Here is a 20,892-nt window from a genome sequence, read left to right as displayed (position 1 = left end):
GTCTGGGTTGACGTCCCCCCTTGGGTCGTGCCGTGGCGGAGATCTTTGTGGGCTATACTCGGCCTTGTCTCAGGATGGTAAGTTGGTGCTTTGGCAAAGTGGGTGGGATTATATCCTTCCTGCTTGGCCTTGTCCGGGGGTGTTATCGGATGGGGCCACAGTGTCTCCTGATCCCTCCTGTCTCAGCCTCCAGTATTTATGCTGCAGTAGTTTGTGTCGGGGGGCTGGGGTCAGTTTGTTATATCTGGAGTACTTCTCCTGTCCTATCCGGTGTCCTATGTGAATTTAAGTATGCTCTCTCTAATTCTCTCTTTCTTTCTCTCTCTTGGAGGACCTGAGCCCTACTAGGACCATGCCTCGGGACTACCTGACATGATGACTCCTTGCTGTCCCCAGTCCACCTCCAGTTTCAACTGTTCTGCCTGTGATTATTATTATTTGACCATGCTGGTCATTTATGAACATTTGAACATCTTGGCCATGTTCTGTTATAATCTCCACTCGGCACAGCCAGAAGAGGACTGGACACCCCACATAGCCTGGTTCCTCTCTAGGTTTCTTCCTAGGTTTTGGCCATTCTAGGGAGTTTTTCCTAGCCACCGTGCTTCTACACCTGCATTGCTTGCTGTTTGGGGTTTTAGGCTGGGTTTCTGTATAGCACTTTGAGATATCAGCTGATGTATGAAGGGCTATATAAATAAATGTTATTTATTTGATATTTGAATCTACATGCAATACTCCATAATGACGAAGTTTTTAGATATTGCAAATGTAGAAAAAAAAATAAAACACATACGTATTCAGATGCTTTACACAGTGTATTGTTGAAGAACCGTTGGCAGGGATTACAGCATCGAGTCTTCTTGGGTATGACGCTACAAGCATGGCACACCTGTATTTGGGGAGTTTCTCCCATTCTTCTCTGCAGATCCTCTCAAGCTCTGTCAGGTTGGATGGGGAGCGTTGCTGCACAGTTATTTTCAGGTCTTTTGGCAAACTCCAAGCGGGCACTGCCTTTTACTGAGGAGTGACTTCCGTCTAGCCACTCTACCATAAAGGCCTGATTGGTGGAGTGCTGCAGAGATGGTAGTCCTTTTGGACGGTTCCCCCATCTCCACAGAGGAACTCTGAAGCTCAGTCAGAGTGACCATTGGGTTCTTGGTCTCCTCCCTGATCAAGACCCTTCTCCCCGATTGCTCTGTTTGGCCGGGTGGCCAGCTCTAGGAAGAGTCTTGGTGGTTCCAAACTTCTTCCATTTAAGAATGATGGGGGTCAATGTGTTTTTGGGGACCTTCAACGCTACAGAAATGTTTTGGTACCTTTCCCCAGATCTGTGCCTCGACAATCTTGTCGTCTCGGAGCTTTGTACAATTCCTTCGACCTCATGGCCTCATTTTTTTCTCTGACATGCACCATCAACTGTGGGACCTTAGACAGGTGTGTGCCTTTTCCAACTCATGTCCAGTCAAATGAATTTACCACAGGTGGACTCCAATCAAGTTGAAGAAACATCAAAAAATCTGAGCTCAATTTTGAGTCTCATAGCAAAGGGTCTGAATACTTATGTAAATAAGGTATTTATTTTTTCTATTTTTAAATACATTTGCAAAAAAAATCTAAACCTGTTCGCTTTGATATTATGGGGCATTGTGTGTAGACTGATGAGGAAAATGTTTTATTTAATCCATTTTTAGATTAAGGCTGTAACGTAACAAAATGTGGAAAAAGCCAAGGGGTCTGAATACTTTGCAAATGCACTGTAGGAAGAGGAATATTAGAATGTGTAGAGAATCAACGTGGTAGCGCAATCAATTTAAAAAATAAGTTTAAGTGATCACCTATTCGAATGTAAGAATTACTTGATGTCCTCTAATGTAATCTTAATTGAAAGCACAGCCTTAAAAAAGCTTCCAGAGTGGTGCAGCGGTCTAAGGCACTGCATCTCAGTGTTGCAGTGTCACTACAGCCTGGGGTTCGATCCCAGTCCCATAGGGTGGCGCACAATTCTCCCAGCGTCGTCCAGATAAGGGAAGGGTTTACTTGGCTCCACGCGCTCTAACAACTCCTTGTGGCGGGCCGGGCGCATGCAAGCACACTTCGGTTGTCAGTTGAACGGTGCTTCTTCCGACACTGTGCAGCTGGCTTCCGGGTTAAAAACCTGTTAGGGCTAGGCTGAATACTGCCCCCTTTGGAGGAATTGCGTGCCCATAGTAAACAGAAAATAAATCTGACCAAAATTGCTAATATATATAAAGCTTCTAAAACCGTTCAAATTATGTCTGTATATAAAGCAGAACTCTCAGGGCAGCCATTCTCCCAAACTCTCTCTTGTCATCAGGAAATTTGGGCCAACTTTGACGTCATCGCCCCCACCCTTCCCAACCAGCTACGGATCTGGGAACAGTTTCTATCTCTTCAGCGCGATGTCTCCTTTCAATGGGGCGTTTCATTGTGAAAATCGCACGCTCCCTCACCCTTTGGCGGGCTAAAACCTTCGGGTCATGCGAAAATACATGTACTCTCATGCGTCGCGTCTGGAGCTCTCTTTGTTCCAGGATTCACCAAACGATGTCAGTTTGTCTGTTTGAGCGGAGAATTGTTTTGCACGTTTATAACATCCTAAAGCTTGATTCTGCACTTAGTTTGACCAGTTTAGTCTACATATAATATGTAATTTTGAAGTTTTGATGCGCATCCCCTAGAATTTTGGCTGCATTTCAGCCGGAATTTGTCCCGTTTGATAACCCAAATACACAGACTTGAAAGCCAAACGCAGTTTTTGGTAAGTATGACTCCTTCCACGACTTCTGATCGAAGAACATCAAAGGTAAGGGAATATTTATGTGCTAATTTTGTGTTTCTGTGGACTCCAACATAGCGTAGACATATTGCTAATGTCTGAGCGCCGTCTCATATTATTGCCTAGTGAACGAATTCTGTAACGTTAAAAATAAATGTAACACAGCGGTTGCATTAAGAAGCAGTGTATCTTTCTAACTATATGTAGAACATGTATATTTAGTCAAAGTTTATGATGTGTATTGCTTGTTATCTGACGTTATCTGGCGGCGCTATCATAATTTCTCCGGACATTTGAGTAGCATTTTTTGAACACGCCGTCATTGTAAACAGAGATTTATGGATATAAATTGCATATTATTGAAAACAACAAATGTACTGTGTAACATGTCCTATTACTGTCATCTGATGAAGATTTTCAAAAGGTTAGTGAATTATTTTTATTTTAATCCTGCGTTTGTTGATTTCATCTTTTGTTCAACATGCTATTCAAATTAGCGGTGTCTTTGGTGGTGGTTTGACATAAATATGTGCTATGTTTTCGCTGTAAACCATTTTAGAAATCTGACTTGCTGGGTAGATGAACAAAGTGTTTATCTTTCATTTGAGCTATTGGACTTGTTAATGTGTGGAGGTTAAATATTTCTAAGAATATTTTTGCATTCTGTGCGCCATCTTTTGAGTTGAGCGTGGGGGGGGTGCCCTATAGGAACGTGGTAGTGTGAACAAGTTAAGCGAGCAGATGTTAAGAAGCACGGTTTGGCGGGACATGGGGGTAAAAAATCTTTAAAAAATAATAACAGCTGACTGATTTAGTCATTATATAAACATTCTTGATAGTAGTGGAAATTAACAATCGTTGACCTTGGCTTAGCCGTCAGCCTATTACATACTTTGCCAATTCAATGTACCCGGTCCAAAACTCGTGAGAGGACAACTTCTTGCCCCAGGACCTCTGAAACTTTCAGACATTAATTTAACGACATTAGATCTGTCTTCAATATTTATGAACTGTAAATATTTGAACAGCGAGACTTGTCTATGGTGTCGGTGAGAAACTTTTTTTTGTTCTCCAGCAACGTGTACCTTTCCTCCAGGGCAACAATTCTGTCATTGTAGCCCGACAGACGCTGTTCGCCATTCATGATCCGTTGGCCATAGCCGTCGATGGTCTTGCGAACGCCATCTAGAGTAGCTGATATCAGGACCAAAACAGTGTCTATTGTCCCTTTGAGTTCCGAGACCATCATGATGTGTAGTTTGCCCAAGTCGGCAGGTAGGCCTGGTGCAGGGTTGTCAGACATCTTAGTCATCTCCGCCATAGGTGGCGCAATCTTAGTCATCTCCAGCAGAGAGATTTCGTTCAGACGGTCTTTGTGAGTTGTGAGCCATTTGAGTAAGAAGTTGCGTTCGACGTTAGAAAAAGTAAATCCTACTAGTAGTGAAAAGTACAGGAGCTACCTCACGTTACTCCATCATATTAATCCAGAAGCCAATACATAATACCCGGAAGCCTCCAAATAAAACATTCTAGCTATTAGTATGAATATTCGGACAAGGCCAAAGATAAAGAACGAGATGGTTACCTCAGCCTGCCAAGTGAGAGTGGCAGCGTTGAGGGCAGGGATACGGCCCGTCCCCAGCACGGCAATAGTCTCCCCGTCGTCATCCACCACCTTGAAGTCCAGGTCCTCATTGTACTTCCTGCGCTTCACCTGTCGCCCCGAGCGACGCTTCTATGAGAGAGAGTTTACATTAAGTGCCTTCATGTCAAGCATTAGCTACTGCACATAGAGTACCAGTCAAAAGTTGACACCTACTCATTCAAGGGTTTTTCTTTATTTTCTACATTGTAGAACAGTGAAGAAATAAAAACTATGAAATAACACATATGGAACCATGTAGTAACCAAAAAAAACAATTTTCCTTTCCTGTGGTGGTCTTCATGAGAGCCAGTTTCATCATAGCGCTCAATGTTTTTTGCGACTGCACTTGAAGGGTTCTCTCTTTGAGCCAATCAGAATATAGCCCTATTTGGAAAAATACCACGTCCATATTATGGCAAGAACAGCTCAACTAAGCGGAGAGAAATGACAGTCCATCATTGCTTTAAGGCATGAAGGTCAATCAATGTGGAAAATTTCAATAACTTTGAAAGTTTCTTTAAGTGCAGTCGCAAAAAACCCATCAAGCGCGATGGTTAAACTGGCTTTCATGAGAACAACCACAGGAAAGGAAGACCCAGTGTTACCTCTGCTGCAGAAGATAAGTTCATTAGAGTTCCCAGCCTCAGAAATTGCAGCCCAAATAAATGCTACAGAGATCAAGTAACAGACATCTCAACATCAACTGTTCAGAGGAGACTGTGTGAAATTGTTGTAAAGAAACCTCTACAAATGGACACCAATAAGAAGAAGAGACTTACTTGGGCCAAGAAACATGAGCAAACGGACATTAAACTGGTAGAAGTTGGCTTTTGGTCTGATGAGTCCAAATGTGAGATTTTTGGTTCCAACCGCCATGTCTTTGTGAGACGCAGAGTAGGTGAACGGATGGTCTCCGCATGTGTGGTGCAGCATTCTGCAGCGATATGCCATCCAATCTGGTTTGCGCTTAGTGGGACTATCATTTGTTTTTCCACAGGACAATGACCCAACTCACCTCCAGGCAGTGTAAGAGCTATTTGACCAGGAAGGAGAGTGATGGAGTGCTGCATCAAATGACCTGGCCTCCACAATCACCTGACCTCAACGCAATTTAGATGGTTTTGGATGAGTTGGACCGCAGACGGAAGGAAAAGCAGCCAACAAATGTTCAGCATATGTGGGAACTCCTTCAAGACTTATGGAAAAGCATTCCATGTGAAGCTGGTTGAGATAATGCCATGAGTGTACAAAAGCTGTCATCAAGGCAAAGGGTAGCTACTTTGAAGAAAACATATTGATGTTTAAGACTTTGTGTGTTAGTTCATAGTTGATGTATTCACTATTATTCTACAATGTAGAAAATAGTAAAAAATAAAGAAAAACCTTTGAATGAGCAAACTTTTGACTGGTACTGCGCTCACAAACATGCATTTTTGTTAACCAAATTGGCAGAACTGGAGTAATAATGAACGGCAACAAATAGGGTTTCACCAGCGTCACCGCTGAACCCCTGATTCGTGGGGTCAAAATCTTGATTTCCTGTTTTGTAATCGTGTTTCCACACTAGGAGCTCGAACCAACACTGGAATTGTGAAAATTATAAACATTGCTTTTTTTTTGTTCTTTGCCTGGAACTCATCCTTTTCAGGTTTTGGCCCAGAGCATGACATCACAATCGGATTATTCTGACCTATTGATCATTTTTCTTGCATTTATTTTTTATTTTAACCTTTATTTAACTAGGCAAGTCAGTTAACAACAAATCTTATTTTCAATGACGGCCTAAGAACAGTGGGTTAACTGCCTTGTTCAGGTTGCAGAACGACAGATTTTTACCTTGTCAGCTCGGGGATTAGATCTTGCAACCTTCCTAGTCCAACGCTCTAACCACTAGGCTTCCTGCCGCCTCCACTTTGAGAGTGAGACTGTTTGTTTTTTGTTTGTTTTTTACAGAACATTGTACAAATGGAAGCAACATGCGGAATTGTGAGAACAATTTACATATAAATACAGAAAATGGCAATACTAACAAAAATACATTAAACAAAAATAGGCAAAAACTATGTATTTGTCAACAAACCATGGGCTGGGATGGCTAATACTTTGATATGCTAGAGTCTAGACAATCCGATCTGCCAATCAGGGCTGTGTATGGAAATATATTTCAAATTTGTATCAACACGCCCACAAGATTAGACTGAGCGTTTCAATGGCAAAAAGAAGCTCAGGGTAATAAGTGAGAAAAATACTGAGTTAGTTTCATGAAATAAACAAGTGATTTATTAGACACAGTGATAAAAAAATGTAATCAAAAGACTGCAAGGAGGCTTTAGAGAAGCAAGTGTCACTCAGTCTGCTCTTGCCCCGACCTGTCAGTCTGTTCCTCACCGTGTTGTCGAGGGGATCGATGCTCTCCTCTCCCCTGATGGCCAGCGCGGACAGGAAGGCCACATTATCTCTCTCCCCAGCCTCCTGGACAACTGCCTCGCTTTTCCGCTTGCCCTTTTTCTTCTTCTCCGCTGGGACCGGCCCTTGGAAGACTTGCTCTCTGTAGAGACACAGCAGGGTTGGCACCATAGAAACAGAAGTCCACCAGGGAGTGTTCGTAATCTGCACTCAACTGACCAGAGGGGTCACATGGCGGCATTGTGCGTTTATCACCTTAGCACCTCACATCTCAGGAGGTATACTAGCAGAGAATACAAAAGCTAGATACAGTACATTCGGAAAGTATTCAGACACCTTGACTTTTTCCACATTGTTACGTTACAGCCTTATATAAATAAAATGTATTATTATTATTTCCCCCAGCTACACACAATACCCTATAATGACAAAGCAAAAACTGGTTGAAAAATGTTGCAAATGTATTAAAAATACTTAAACTTAGTCAGAATACTTATGTAAATGTGCTAAGTATCCGGGCTGGGCCACTCAAGGACATTCAGAGACTTGACCCGAAGCCACTCCTGCGTTGTCGTGGCTGTGTGCTTAGGCTTGCCCTGTTGGAAGGTGAACCTTCGCCCCAGTCTGAGGTTCAGAGCGCTCTGGGGCAGGTTATCACTGATCTCTCTGTACTTTGCTTTGTTCATCTTTCCCCGATCCTGACTGGTCTCCCAGTCCCTGAAGAACATCCCCACAGCATGATGCTGCCACCATCATGCTTCACCATAAGGATGGTGCCAGGTTTCCTCCAGACGTGACACGACATTCAGGCCAAAGCGTTCAAGCTTGGTTTCATCAGACCAGATAATCTTATTTCTCATGGTCTGGGAGTACTTTAGGTGCCTTTTGAAAAACTTCAAGTGGGCTGTCATGTGCCTTTTACTGAAGAGTGGATTCCTTCTGGCCACTACCATCAAGGCCTGATTGGTGGAGTGCCGCAGAGATGGGAGAAACTTCCAGAAGGACAACCATCTCCACAGAGGAACTCTGGAGCTCTGTCAGAGTGACCATTGGGCAGCCAGCACTAGGAAGAGTCTTGGTGGTTCCAAACTTCCACTTAAGAATGATGGAGGCCACTGTTTTAGGGGACAGTCAATACCACAGAAATGTTTTTGTAAACGTCCCCAGATCTGTGCCGCAAAACAATCCGGTCTTGGAGGACTACGGAAAATTCTTTCGATCTCTTGGCTTGGTTTTTGCTCTGACATGCATGGGCCCTTATATAGACAGGTGTGTGCCTTTCTAAATCATGTCCAATCAATTGAATTTATCAGAGGTGAAGTCCAATCAAGTTGTAGAAACCAAGGATGATCAATGGAAACAGGATGCACCTGATCGCAATTGAGTCTCATAGCAAAGGGTCTGAATACTTTTGTAAATAAGGTTTATTTTATAGATTTGCAAAAGTGGTGCTTTGTGTAGATTGAGGAAAAAATGATTTAACCCATTTTAGAATAAGGCTGTAACATAACAAAATGTGGAAAAAGTCAAGGTCTGAATACTTTCTGAATAAGTGGGCAATGTTTTTTTTCATGGCAATGTTTATTTTCTAACGTCCTTTTTTTGGGAACACAGAGGTTTAAAAAGGTTCCCCACAGTTTTCATCTCAAATCCACCCGTTCTGCAGAACGATTAAGAAAATGCCTCCCACTCCGTTACTGAAATGCCAAATAGCAAAATTCTGTGGTCTAGATATTAGCACCGAACGAATATCTCCCTAGATCCCATAACAAAGGTTCAATGACATGGGTCAACTTGGGAAATTTCACCTTTGGGGAAAAAAATCTAAACATCTCTAACTAAAGCCATACAAAGTTGATTTACTTGTTCAACAGATTTCATTTTGTGAGGTAAGTGAGCCATTTTTTTTATTTTCTTAACCCCAACCTCACAAGGTTTTGTACTGACTTGACCAATACATTTTAGAATGTCAGTCACAGGGACCACAGTATAAGTCCTGGTCAGGGTCATTAGTGTCAGGAGTTGGCTAGCACCTTTGAAAGCCTGTCCCAGCTGACTTTTAGGCACAGTTCGTTAAATCAGAGACATAGATCTGCCATTTTTTTTTGATTGTAGTCTACCTATAGTAGTATATATATTCTATTTACCTTGAATTCTACATTTAACCTTCTCAAGTATGAGTTTCAAATATGTAACCCAGCAAGATTTTTTTTTTTTATCTGTGCAACTGTTAGGACAGTTAACCAGCGCTGCCCTCAAACCAAGGAACGCTACTTGCTGATTATCTACACTGAACAAAAATGCAACATGTAAAATGTTGATCCCATGTTTCATGAGCTGGAATAAAAAGACCCAGAAAATATTCGGCACAAAAAGGTTCAAGTTGTGCACAAATAAAATTTTATTAGTCACATACACGTGTTCAGCAGATGTTATTGTAGGTGTAGCAAAATGCTTGTGCTTCTAGTTCCGACAGTGCAGCAATATCTAACAATTTCACATACACCCAATAAAACACAAATCTAAGTAAGGAATGGAATTAATAATATATAAAATATATAGACCAGCGACATAGACTAAGATATAGTAGAATAATATATACACATGAGCTGAGTAATGAAAGACATGTAAACATTAAAGTGGCCAATGATTTCAAGTCTGTATATAGGCAGCAGCCTCTCGTGCTAGTGATGGCTATTTAACAGTGATGGCCTTAAGACTGAAACCTCTGTCTTTTTCCCAGCTTTGATGCACCTGTACCAGGTCTTCAAATCAAATTTTATTGGTCACATACACATGGTTAGCAGAGGTTATTGCGAGTGTAGCGAAATGCTTATGCTTCTAGATTCAACAGTGGAGCAGTATCTAACAATTCAACAATACGTAATACACACACAATCTAGTAAAGGAATTGGATAAGAATATATAAATACATGGATGAGCAGTGACAGAGCGGCAAAGACACAATAGATAGGATACAGTATATACATGAGTCATGCGAGACATGTAAACATTAAAGTGACTAGTGTTCCATTCATTAAAGTGGTCAAAGATATCACGTCTGTCGGTAGGCAGTCGCCTCTGTGCTAGTGATGGCTGTTGATCAAATCTGATGGCCTTGAGATAGAAGCTGTTTTTCATTCTCTCGGTCCCAGCTTTGATGCACCTGTACTGACCTCGCCTTCTGGGTGATAGCTGGGTGAACAGGCAATGGCTCGGTTGGTTGTTATCCTTGATGATCTTTTTGGCCTTCCTGTGACATCGGGTGGTGTAGGTGTCCTGAAGGGCAGGTAGTTTGCCCACGGTGATGCGTTGTGCAGACCGCACCACCAACTGGAGAGCCCTGCGGTTGTGGGCGGTGCAGTTGCTGTACCAGGCGGTGATATAGCCCGATAGGATGCAGTTGATTGTATACCTGTAAAAGTTAGTGAGGGTTTTCGGTGACTAGCCACATTTCTTCAGCCTCCTGAGGTTGAAGAGGCGCTGTTGTGCCTTCAGCACTCCGTCTATGGAGGTGGACCATTTGAGTTTGTCGGTGATGTGTACACCGAGGAACTTTTTTTATTTATTATAAAAATGTCACCTTCTCCACTTCTGTCCCGTTGATGTGGATTGGGGGGGTGCTCCCTTTGCGGTTCCTGAAGTCCACGATCATCTCTGTTTTGCTGACATTGAGTGGGAGGTTATTTTCCTGACACCACACTCGAGGGCCCTCAACTCCTCCCTGTAGGCAGTCTCATCGTTGTTGGTAATCAAGCCTAACACTGTTGTGTCATCTGCAAACTGATTGAGTTGGAGGAATGCATGGCCCATGCAGTCGTGGGTGAACAGGGAGTAGAGGAGGGGGCTGACAACGCACCCTTGTGGGGCCCCAGTGCTGAGGATCAGCGGAGTGGAGATGTTTCCTACCTTCAACACCTGGGGGCGGCCCGTCAGGAAGTCCAGGGTCAAGACCCAGGGACTCAAGCTTAATGATGAGTTGAGGGTACAATGGTGTCGAATGCTGAGCTGTAGTCAATGAACAGCATTCTTACATAGGGCAGTGTGCAGTGTGATGGCGACTGCATCGTCTGTGGACCTATCGGAGCGGTAAGCAAATTGAAGTGGATCTAGGATGACCGGTAAGGTGACGGTGATATGATCCTTGACTAGTCTCAAAAGCACTTCATGATGACAGAGATGAGTGCTACAAGGCAACAGTCATTTAGTTCCATTACCTTTGCATTCTTGGGTACAGTAACAATGGGGGCAATCTTGAAGCATTTTTGGGACAGCAGACTGGGATAGGCAGCGATTGAATATGTCTGTAAACACACCAGCCAGCTGGTCTGCACATGTTCTGAGGACACAGCTAGGGATGCCATCTGGGTCGGCAGCCTTGCGAGCGTTAACACATTTAACCTCTTGAAGCTAGGGGGCACTATTTTTATGTTTGGAAAAATAACATTCCCAAAGTAAACGGCCTATTTCTCATGACCAGCTGCTAGAATATGCATATAATTGACAGATTAGGATAGAAAACAATAAAGTTTGTAAAAATGTAAAAATATTGTCTGTGGGTATTATAGAACTGATATTGCAGGTGAAAGCCTGAGGATAATCCAATCTAGAAGAGCCTCTTATTTTGAAACCTCTGTGTTCCTATGCGTGCCTGTCCTCCATTTAAAGGGATATCAACCAGATTCCTTTTTCTGTGGCTTCCCTAAGGTGTCAGTCTTTAGACATAGTCCCAGGCTTTTATTTTTAAAAATGAGCATGAAGGATCACATTGCGTAAGTGGAGAGGTTGGGGCTCTCAGAGTGAGTTGGTGTGCAAATTGAGTAAACCGGCCATTGTTCCTCCCACTGTTATGTTGAAAGCTACACACACAGTTGATATATTATCGAATATATATTTTAAAAACTACCTGAGGAATGATTATAAAAAACGTTTGACATGTTTCTGTGGACATTATGAAGAACATTTGGAATTTCTGTCTGCGTTGTCGTGACCGCTCTTTCCTGTGGATTTCTCAACATAACGCGACAAACAAACGTCGGTATTTTGGGTATAAAAATAATCTCTATGGAACAAAAGGAACGTTTGCTGTGTAACTGGGAGTCTCGTGAGTGAAAACATCCGAAGATCAAAGGTAAACGGTTAATGTGATTGTTTTTCTGATTTTCGTGACCAAGCTTCCTGATGCTAAGTGTACATAATGCTATGCTAGGCTATCGATAAACTTACACAAATGCTTGGATTGCGTTCGCTGTAAAGCATAATTTCAAAATCTGAGATGACAGGGTGATTAACAAAAGGGTAAACTGTGCTTCAAAATATTGCACTAGTGATTTCATGGATATGAATATTTTCTAGTTATATTATTTGACTGTTGCGCTATGCTATTCAGCGGTTGCAGACAAAAATTATCCCGCTACAGGGATTGGTAGCGTCAAGAAGTTAAATGTCTAACTCACGTCGACCACAGAGAAGGAGAGCCCACAGTCCTTGGTACAAGCTGCGTTGGTTGCAATGTTATCCTCAAAGCGGGCAAAGAACGTGTTAAGCTTATCCGGAAGCAAGAAGTCAGTGTCCAGCGACACTGCTGGTTTTCCTTTTGTAGTCAGTGATCGTGTGTAGAGCCTGCCACATACGTCCCGTGTCTGAGCCATTGAATTGCGACTCTAATGTCTCTATACTGACATTTTTGCCTGTTTGATTACTTTGGAGGGAATTCCTACTCTGTAATTCGTCCATATTCCCAAATCACCTTACCATTTTTAAATGCAGTGGTTCGCACTTTGTTGTGCAAATGCTGCCATCTATCTAAGGTTTCTGGTTAGGGTAGGTTGTAATAGTCACAGTGGGTATAACATCTCTTATACACTTCCTGGTGAACTCCGTTGCCATTTTAGTGAATATTATTCTCTGAAGTTTCCAGGAACATATCCCAATCCGAGTACTCAAAACAATCTTGAAGCTTGGATTCCGATTGGTAAGACCAGCATTTGAATAATCCTTAGCATGTATACTTCCTGTTTGAGTTTCTGCCTATTGGAAGGGAGGAGCAAAAGAGTGTCATGGTCAGATTTGCCAAAAGGAGTGTGGGCGAGGGCCTTGTATGCATCCCGGAAGTTGGAGTAACAGAGGTCTAGTGTTTTAGCAGTGCAAGTACTACAGTCGATATGCTGATAGAATTTAGGCAGTCTTTTCCTCAAATTTGCTTTGTTAAAATCACCAGTTACAATAAATGCAGCCTCGGGATGTATGGTTTCCAGTTTTAATTAAGTCGAATGAAGTTCCTTTAGTTCCTGTATGTTATCACAATTACACGGTCATGACGTTGGCCCGTGGGTAAGGTTTATGACCCCCCCATAAATACCTTTCTCCCTTCCCTCTCTCTCTTGACTCTACTGAAGGACTCTTGAATAGCCTTTGTTAAACATAGAAAGTCTGGGAACATCAAACAGTGGGGGGAAAGGAACCATACTTCGGTAATCCAACCAGCGGAGAATATACGTTGGTACTTAAAAGGGACAAGGAAGATCTCTGTTGGGCAACACGGCCAGCATCTACGACCAACCTACCGAAGCGCAGCTCAGAGTAAATATTTATTGCATTCTCCTTTTCAAATGGGCGGTAATTTAGAATACATAAGATACTGTATTTTGATAGTCTTCCCGCTCTTTCACTCAAGCCCAACCCCCTTTGTGTAACCAACCGTCATGTCGGCTCCGTCCACCAGGGTCCTACAGGGACGTTTGCATTCTGTGTATATGTAATTCTGTGTGATTTAGGTATTTCGTAAATATTTTGTAAATAAATAATGGCAGTAAATAAATACAATGGCAGTCAAGCACCCAAGCTCACGTTGGCTAGCTACTTCCAGACACAAATGAGACCACCGACCATTTTACTCGTTCTAGCAGAGCTGGTTAGGCAGTTGTGTTAACCAGAGCGTTGGTGACTAACTGTGCTGCTGGAAACAATTTAATTACGCTTTTTTGATGACATTTACTGACACCGGCCATATTCAATGTGTGTTGAGCGATCGTAAATTCATTATTATGCGCTCTGGTACACTCAGACGAGAGTGCTCTAAAATCAGAGTAGATAGCCAGAGCGACTTTACAAAAGCACCTGAATGTTCATTGAGAACGCACAACAACTATACATACCACTTAGCTAAGCTAAGAATGACGGGAATAACCGAGTCAATAAACATTGGGTAGTTAGATAGCCTATAGTTCAAATACTGGCAAGTTTGATGTATTAACTACTAACGTTAGGTAGACAGCATATTGCAGCAGTATGTACCGGTATGTTAGCTATGTGGTTCGTAAGGACAGCGTAGCTAACAAACCATGAAATGTAAGGTAACTTATTTGAATAGAAATTTGATTGAGTAGCAAGCTACCGTGAGGAGGTGTGCTATCAACTGCAGCTTGAGCCCAATTTTGGTGCACAGTCAATATTGCTCTGGACTTCGGGCAAGAAGGTTTAGGGTTCGAAGTCGTGCACAATTATCAGTTTATTATTTGCTTTATATTGCCCATTCATTGTCAGTTAGAGACACAGTAGTGCAATGGGACCCAAAAGCATCATCAGTGCTCTCACTCCTCCTTGGTCATTAGGGCAAATCTGGTCTGTGATAGGACAGGGGTTTTTCACACCTAGCTCGGCTATTAGACTATTCTTTAGTAAAGATGACTAACTTGTTCAGCTATTAGCCCCCCTCCCCAACTTGCAACAAATTGATGTATATTTGTAGAGACTAAAACTTTATTTTCAAACAAAAATAATTGTTCTGAAAACAAACAAAATAGGAGTAATTAAAAAATGTAAAACAATGTTGCAATCTAATCATTTGTAATAGAGCGCAAAACTTTATGCATTTTAATACCACAAAAATATTGAAAAAAAAAAGTATTTGAAAACAAAACTCAATTTAATTTCACTATTAACCACCCTCCATTTTGGCAATTTTTGGAGTGTCAGTTTGGCTACAAACAATACTGTTCGGCCTTTCTTTCCGACACAAAGGAAGTCATAGCAGACACTTACAAAGGACTGCGTGATGATGGCATCTCAGGTAAGCAGCACTGGACATTCTTCCATCCAACTTCTACATAGCTAGTAGTTAGCTCCTAGATTTGGCATGGTTCCCCAGATCATCAAAAAGTTCTACAGCTGCACCAGAGAGCCTGGTTGCATCACCGCCTGGTATGGCAACTGCTCGTCATCTGGCCGTAAGGCGCTTTAGGAGATAGTAGTTAGCTCCTACGATTCAGTGTCGGTTCATAACATTCTACTATATTACACATACATACTGTAGAATGATAAATCATGCAATTATTATTCTCAAGCTAACCAAAAACATTTAGCTACGAATGCCTGTGCTCACCATTTTCAGTTGAATTCATCTAACCTTTCACAGCAACTCATAAGCAGGCCATGTCCTATTTGTTTCAAAGTCGATATTTTCTTACAGAAGGATAAAAGAATATAATATGTCTGCCAGAGAATGCTATTCTGATGTGTCAGATGAAGAGTTAGACCAGAAAGTCGGGGCCATTAAGGCAAGGAAGTCCCATCTGGGCTTTAGAATGGTCAAAGGAAGTCTCCAAGCAATAGGCCATCGTGTAAAATGGCGAAGTGTTAGGGAGTCTTTGCTGCGTATATATGGTGCAGGTATCATTGCCAGAATGATCCAGCTGTGTTGCATTGCTGAGCAAAAATACTCTGTACCTGCTCCCACTGTATATTATTTTGTATGCATATTGCATATTTCCCATCACACAATAAACAACCACAATACCAGTCTGCTGTTAAACTTTCTGTGCTGTATTGACATATGCTGAAAATTACATCTGCTGCTTTAGATTGAACGGTCATATCTCTGTTATTGTTTTAATATCTACAAAAATTAGCTCTTTATTTACTTTGAGTGTGAGCTGATCAAGGGGTCAAAAATGTAGATATTGCCAGATGTATGTTCACTGTCCGAGGAACAATAGGAGCAATAGTGTCCATAACCAGAGGTAACTCAATTGTTCGGTGTTCTTTTTCTCTCTTCCTATCTTGTTGTACATGGAACCTGTCTTAATTATTAAATTTTAAAAACCTTAAGATGTCAGCTGCCAATTTAAAGATTTACACCACAAAAAACTCAGCCATTTTCACAGGACTATCAATCAACTGTCGCTGCCAAATGTATCGTCACTAATACACATTTGTTTATTCTGAACATTCCAGATTCAGCAGGTGGAGGACCTGCTTTATCAGGAGGAAAATCTGGAATCTGACATCCCATGCCCCTTGTCTACTGAGAATCTGCTGTGCTGCAACAACAAGTGAACCCTACCACTGACTCATCTTTTGGTCAGGACATATACATGCTCTTTGATTAGTTATGAGTCTCCAGCCTTTTTAGGTGCGGTTATCCCACACTATGTAGGATATTGTTTTAGCCTCAGTGCCGCTGTTGATAATGGCAAACACCTGTATTTTTTGGAGGAGGGTGAAAGGATAAAGAGCAGGCCCAGCTGAACATTTGCTTCCCCCATAATGTTTTGTCAGCCATCTTTGCTGAAGAACGTCATGGGAAGTATTTATTTTATTTATCTGTATTTATTGAGATTTAAATGTTTTTTTAGAGTGAAGTACATCGAAAAAATCAAGAGAAAACTGCAAGACTCAATAGAAGACAAAACAAGGAACAAACTAAACAAGACAGGCTTTTGAAAAATTAACTATTTTTTTTCATAAAATTGTACAGTTATCTTAGCTAGGTGAATTGCTAGCAGAATTGTTTACTTGTTGCTAAGCAGTTGCTAGGGACTCTCCTGGAAGAAGCTAGTTAGCTTACAAAGAATAACAACAAAAAATATCTAGTTAACAGAAGAAAGGAAGACAAAATAAGGACAAAAGAAGGACAGAAGAAAAAGGAAAAGAAAGAGGACAACAAAGTGAAACAGTCAGCACTTCTATTGCAACTTCGTATTTCGTCGTCCTAACGTAGTCTACACTGCTATCTGCCCAGCAGCTAGCCAGCTAGCAAACGTCCACCGTCTACCGAATAGCAGCACTGTAGAAACTATTACACTCAACTGAACGACTTGATTAGTGTAGTGTTAGCTAGCTACATAGTTGTCTTTGCTGTCTTCGTATCCAAGATAATTGTGTAGTTTAGAGCGTGTAGTCTTAGAGTGATTATCTTAATTTACCGAGGTTAGCTAGCCAGCTATTTGTCGTCCTTAACGTAGGAGACACTGCTAGCTAGCCAACAGCTAGCCAACGTCTACTGAATAGAACTTCCGCACTCAACAACCCGGTCGCATTCCGCTTCGCTCCACAGGTAGTATCACATTTTTCATTTCATTTCATTACAGCACAACGGTTTGATTTGTTTGATCGTAGCTAGCTACATAGCTAGCTACATAGCCGTCTGTGTATCAAAGATAATTGTGTAGTCTAGAGCGATTTTCTAGGTTAGCTAGCCAGCTATTGTCGTTCTTTTAACGCAACGTAACGTAATCAACACTGCTAGCTAGCCAGCTAGCCCCGAATAGCAGCACTGTAGAAACTACTACACTCAACGGAACAACTTGATTAGTGTAGTGTCAACAACGCAGCCACTGTCAGCTAGCCTACAAAGTCAACAACGCAGCCACTGCCAGCTAGCCTACTTCAGCAGTACTGTATCATTTTTAATAATTTTAGTCAATAAGATTCTTGCTACGTAAGCTTAACTTTCTGAACATTCGAGACGTGTAGTCCACTTGTCATTCCAATCTCCTTGCATTAGCGTAGCCTCTTCTGTAGCCTGTCAACTATGTGTCTGTCTATCCCTGTTCTCTCCTCTCTGCACAGACCATACAAACGCTCCACACCGCGTGGCCGCTGCCACCCTAATCTGGTGGTCCCAGCGCGCACGACCCACGTGGAGTTCCAGGTCTCCGGTAGCCTCTGGAACTGCCGATCTGCAGCCAACAAGGCAGAGTTCATCTCAGCCTATGCCTCCCTCCAGTCCCTCGACTTCTTGGCACTGACAGAAACATGGATCACCACAGATAACACTGCTACTGCTCTCTCTTCGTCCGCCCACGTGTTCTCGCACACCCCGAGAGCTTCTGGTCAGCGGGGTGGTGGCATAGGGATCCTTATCTCTCCCATGTGGTCATTCTCTCTTTCTCCCCTTACCCATCTGTCTATCGCCTCCTTTGAATTTCATGCTGTCACAGTTACCAGCCCTTTCAAGCTTAACATCCTTATCATTTATCGCCCTCCAGGTCCCCTCGGAGAGTTCATCAATGAGCTTGATGCCTTGATAAGCTCCTTTCCTGAGGACGGCTCACCTCTCACAGTTCTGGGCGACTTTAACCTCCCCACGTCTACCTTTGACTCATTCCTCTCTGCCTCCTTCTTTCCACTCCTCTCCTCTTTTGACCTCACCCTCTCACCTTCCCCCTACTCACAAGGCAGGCAATACGCTCGACCTCATCTTTACTAGATGCTGTTCTTCCACTAACCTCATTGCAACTCCCCTCCAAGTCTCCGACCACTACCTTGTATCCTTTTCCCTCTCGCTCTCATCCAACACTTCCCACACTGCCCCTACTCGGATGGTATCGCGCCGTCCCAACCTTCGCTCTCTCTCCCCCGCTACTCTCTCCTCTTCCATCCTATCATCTCTTCCCTCTGCTCAAACCTTCTCCAACCTATCTCCTGATTCTGCCTCCTCAACCCTCCTCTCCTCCCTTTCTGCATCCTTTGACTCTCTATGTCCCCTATCTTCCAGGCCGGCTCGGTCCTCCCCTCCCGCTCCGTGGCTTGACGACTCAATGCGAGCTCACAGAACAGGGCTCCGGAAGGCCGAGCGGAAATGGAGGAAAACTCGCCTCCCTGCGGACCTGGCATCCTTTCACTCCCTCCTCTCTACATTTTCCTCCTCTGTCTCTGCTGCTAAAGCCACTTTCTACCACTCTAAATTCCAAGCATCTGCCTCTAACCCTAGGAAGCTCTTTGCCACATTCTCCTCCCTCCTGAATCCTCCTCCCCCTCCCCCCTCCTCCCTCTCTGCAGATGACTTCGTCAACCATTTTGAAAAGAAGATCGACGACATCCGATCCTCGTTTGCTAAGTCAAACAACATCGCTGGTTCTGCTCACACTGCCCTACCCTGTGCTCTGACCTCTTTCTCCCCTCTCTCTCCAGATGAAATCTCGCGTCTTGTGACGGCCGGCCGCCCAACAACCTGCCCGCTCGACCCTATCCCCTCCTCTCTTCTCCAGACCATTTCCGGAGACCTTCTCCCTTACCTCACCTCGCTCATCAACTTATCCCTGACCGCTGGCTACGTCCCTTCCGTCTTCAAGAGAGCGAGAGTTGCACCCCTTCTGAAAAAACCTACACTCGATCCCTCCGATGTCAACAACTACAGACCAGTATCCCTTCTTTCTTTTCTCTCCAAAACTCTTGAACGTGCCGTCCTTGGTCAGCTCTCCCGCTATCTCTCTCAGAATGACCTTCTTGATCCAAATCAGTCAGGTTTCAAGACTAGTCATTCAACTGAGACTGCTCTTCTCTGTATCACGGAGGCGCTCCGCACCGCTAAAGCTAACTCTCTCTCCTCTGCTCTCATCCTTCTAGACCTATCGGCTGCCTTCGATACTGTGAACCATCAGATCCTCCTCTCCACCCTCTCCGAGTTGGGCATCTCCGGCGCGGCCCACGCTTGGATTGCGTCCTACCTGACAGGTCGCTCCTACCAGGTGGCGTGGCGAGAATCTGTCTCCTCACCACGCGCTCTCACCACTGGTGTCCCCCAGGGCTCTGTTCTAGGCCCTCTCCTATTCTCGCTATACACCAAGTCACTTGGCTCTGTCATAACCTCACATGGTCTCTCCTATCATTGCTATGCAGACGACACACAATTAATCTTCTCCTTTCCCCCTTCTGATGACCAGGTGGCGAATCGCATCTCTGCATGTCTGGCAGACATATCAGTGTGGATGACGGATCACCACCTCAAGCTGAACTTCGGCAAGACGGAGCTGCTCTTCCTCCCGGGGAAGGACTGCCCGTTCCATGATCTCGCCATCACGGTTGACAACTCCATTGTGTCCTCCTCCCAGAGCGCTAAGAACCTTGGCGTGATCCTGGACAACAAACTGTCGTTCTCAACTAACATCAAGGCGGTGGCCCGTTCCTGTAGGTTCATGCTCTACAACATCCGCAGAGTACGACCCTGCCTCACACAGGAAGCGGCGCAGGTCCTAATCCAGGCACTTGTCATCTCCCGTCTGGATTACTGCAACTCGCTGTTGGCTGGGCTCCCTGCCTGTGCCATTAAACCCCTACAACTCATCCAGAACGCCGCAGCCCGTCTAGTGTTCAACCTTCCCAAGTTCTCTCACGTCACCCCGCTCCTCCGCTCTCTCCACTGGCTTCCAGTTGAAGCTCGCATCCGCTACAAGACCATGGTGCTTGCCTACGGAGCTGTGAGGGGAACGGCACCTCAGTACCTCCAGGCTCTGATCAGGCCCTACACCCAAATAAGGGCACTGCGTTCATCCACCTCTGGCCTGCTCGCCTCCCTACCACTGAGGAAGTACAGTTCCCGCTCAGCTCAGTCAAAACTGTTCGCTGCTCTGGCTCCCCAATGGTGGAACAAACTCCCTCACGACGCCAGGACAGCGGAGTCAATCACCACCTTCCGGAGACACCTGAAACCCCACCTCTTTAAGGAATACCTAGGATAGGATAAAGTAATCCTTCTCACCCCCCCCTTAAAATATTTAGATGCACTATTGTAAAGTGGTTGTTCCACTGGATGTCATAAGGTGAATGCACCAATTTGTAAGTCGCTCTGGATAAGAGCGTCTGCTAAATGACTTAAATGTAATGTAAATGGGAAGCACTCAATATGATTGGTCATATAACAATCTTGGGACCAAAATGCATAATGAGTACTCCAACCCAACTCCACCCCTTGTCTGGAGCAATGAAGCTGGGTATTTATTTTTATTTTACCTTTATTTAACTAGGCAAGTCAGTTAAG

At 43.6% G+C, this 20,892-nt stretch overlaps 1 protein-coding gene across 7 annotated transcripts in view; it reads right to left on the bottom strand.

The window, feature by feature from the left end:
* Positions 1-20,892, bottom strand: part of LOC124008509 (chromodomain-helicase-DNA-binding protein 6-like) — a 115,471-nt gene that overhangs the window by 73,163 nt on the left and 21,416 nt on the right. For all 7 annotated transcript variants that reach the window (XR_006834108.1, XM_046319829.1, XM_046319827.1 and 4 more), the window contains 2 exons: positions 6,834-6,993; positions 4,386-4,535 (listed from right to left, as the gene is read on the bottom strand). Coding sequence is in view for 6 of the 7 variants with exons in the window: in XM_046319829.1 (XP_046175785.1) it covers positions 4,386-4,535; positions 6,834-6,993 (310 nt within the window). In the remaining variant the exon portion in view is untranslated. The remainder of the gene's footprint in view (positions 1-4,385; positions 4,536-6,833; positions 6,994-20,892) is intronic.

The sequence above is a fragment of the Oncorhynchus gorbuscha genome, linkage group LG21 (assembly GCF_021184085.1).
Source record: "Oncorhynchus gorbuscha isolate QuinsamMale2020 ecotype Even-year linkage group LG21, OgorEven_v1.0, whole genome shotgun sequence".
NCBI lineage: Eukaryota > Metazoa > Chordata > Actinopteri > Salmoniformes > Salmonidae > Oncorhynchus > Oncorhynchus gorbuscha.
The sequence above is the reverse complement of the archived record's forward strand: the minus strand, read 5'-3'. Positions and strand labels throughout refer to the sequence as shown.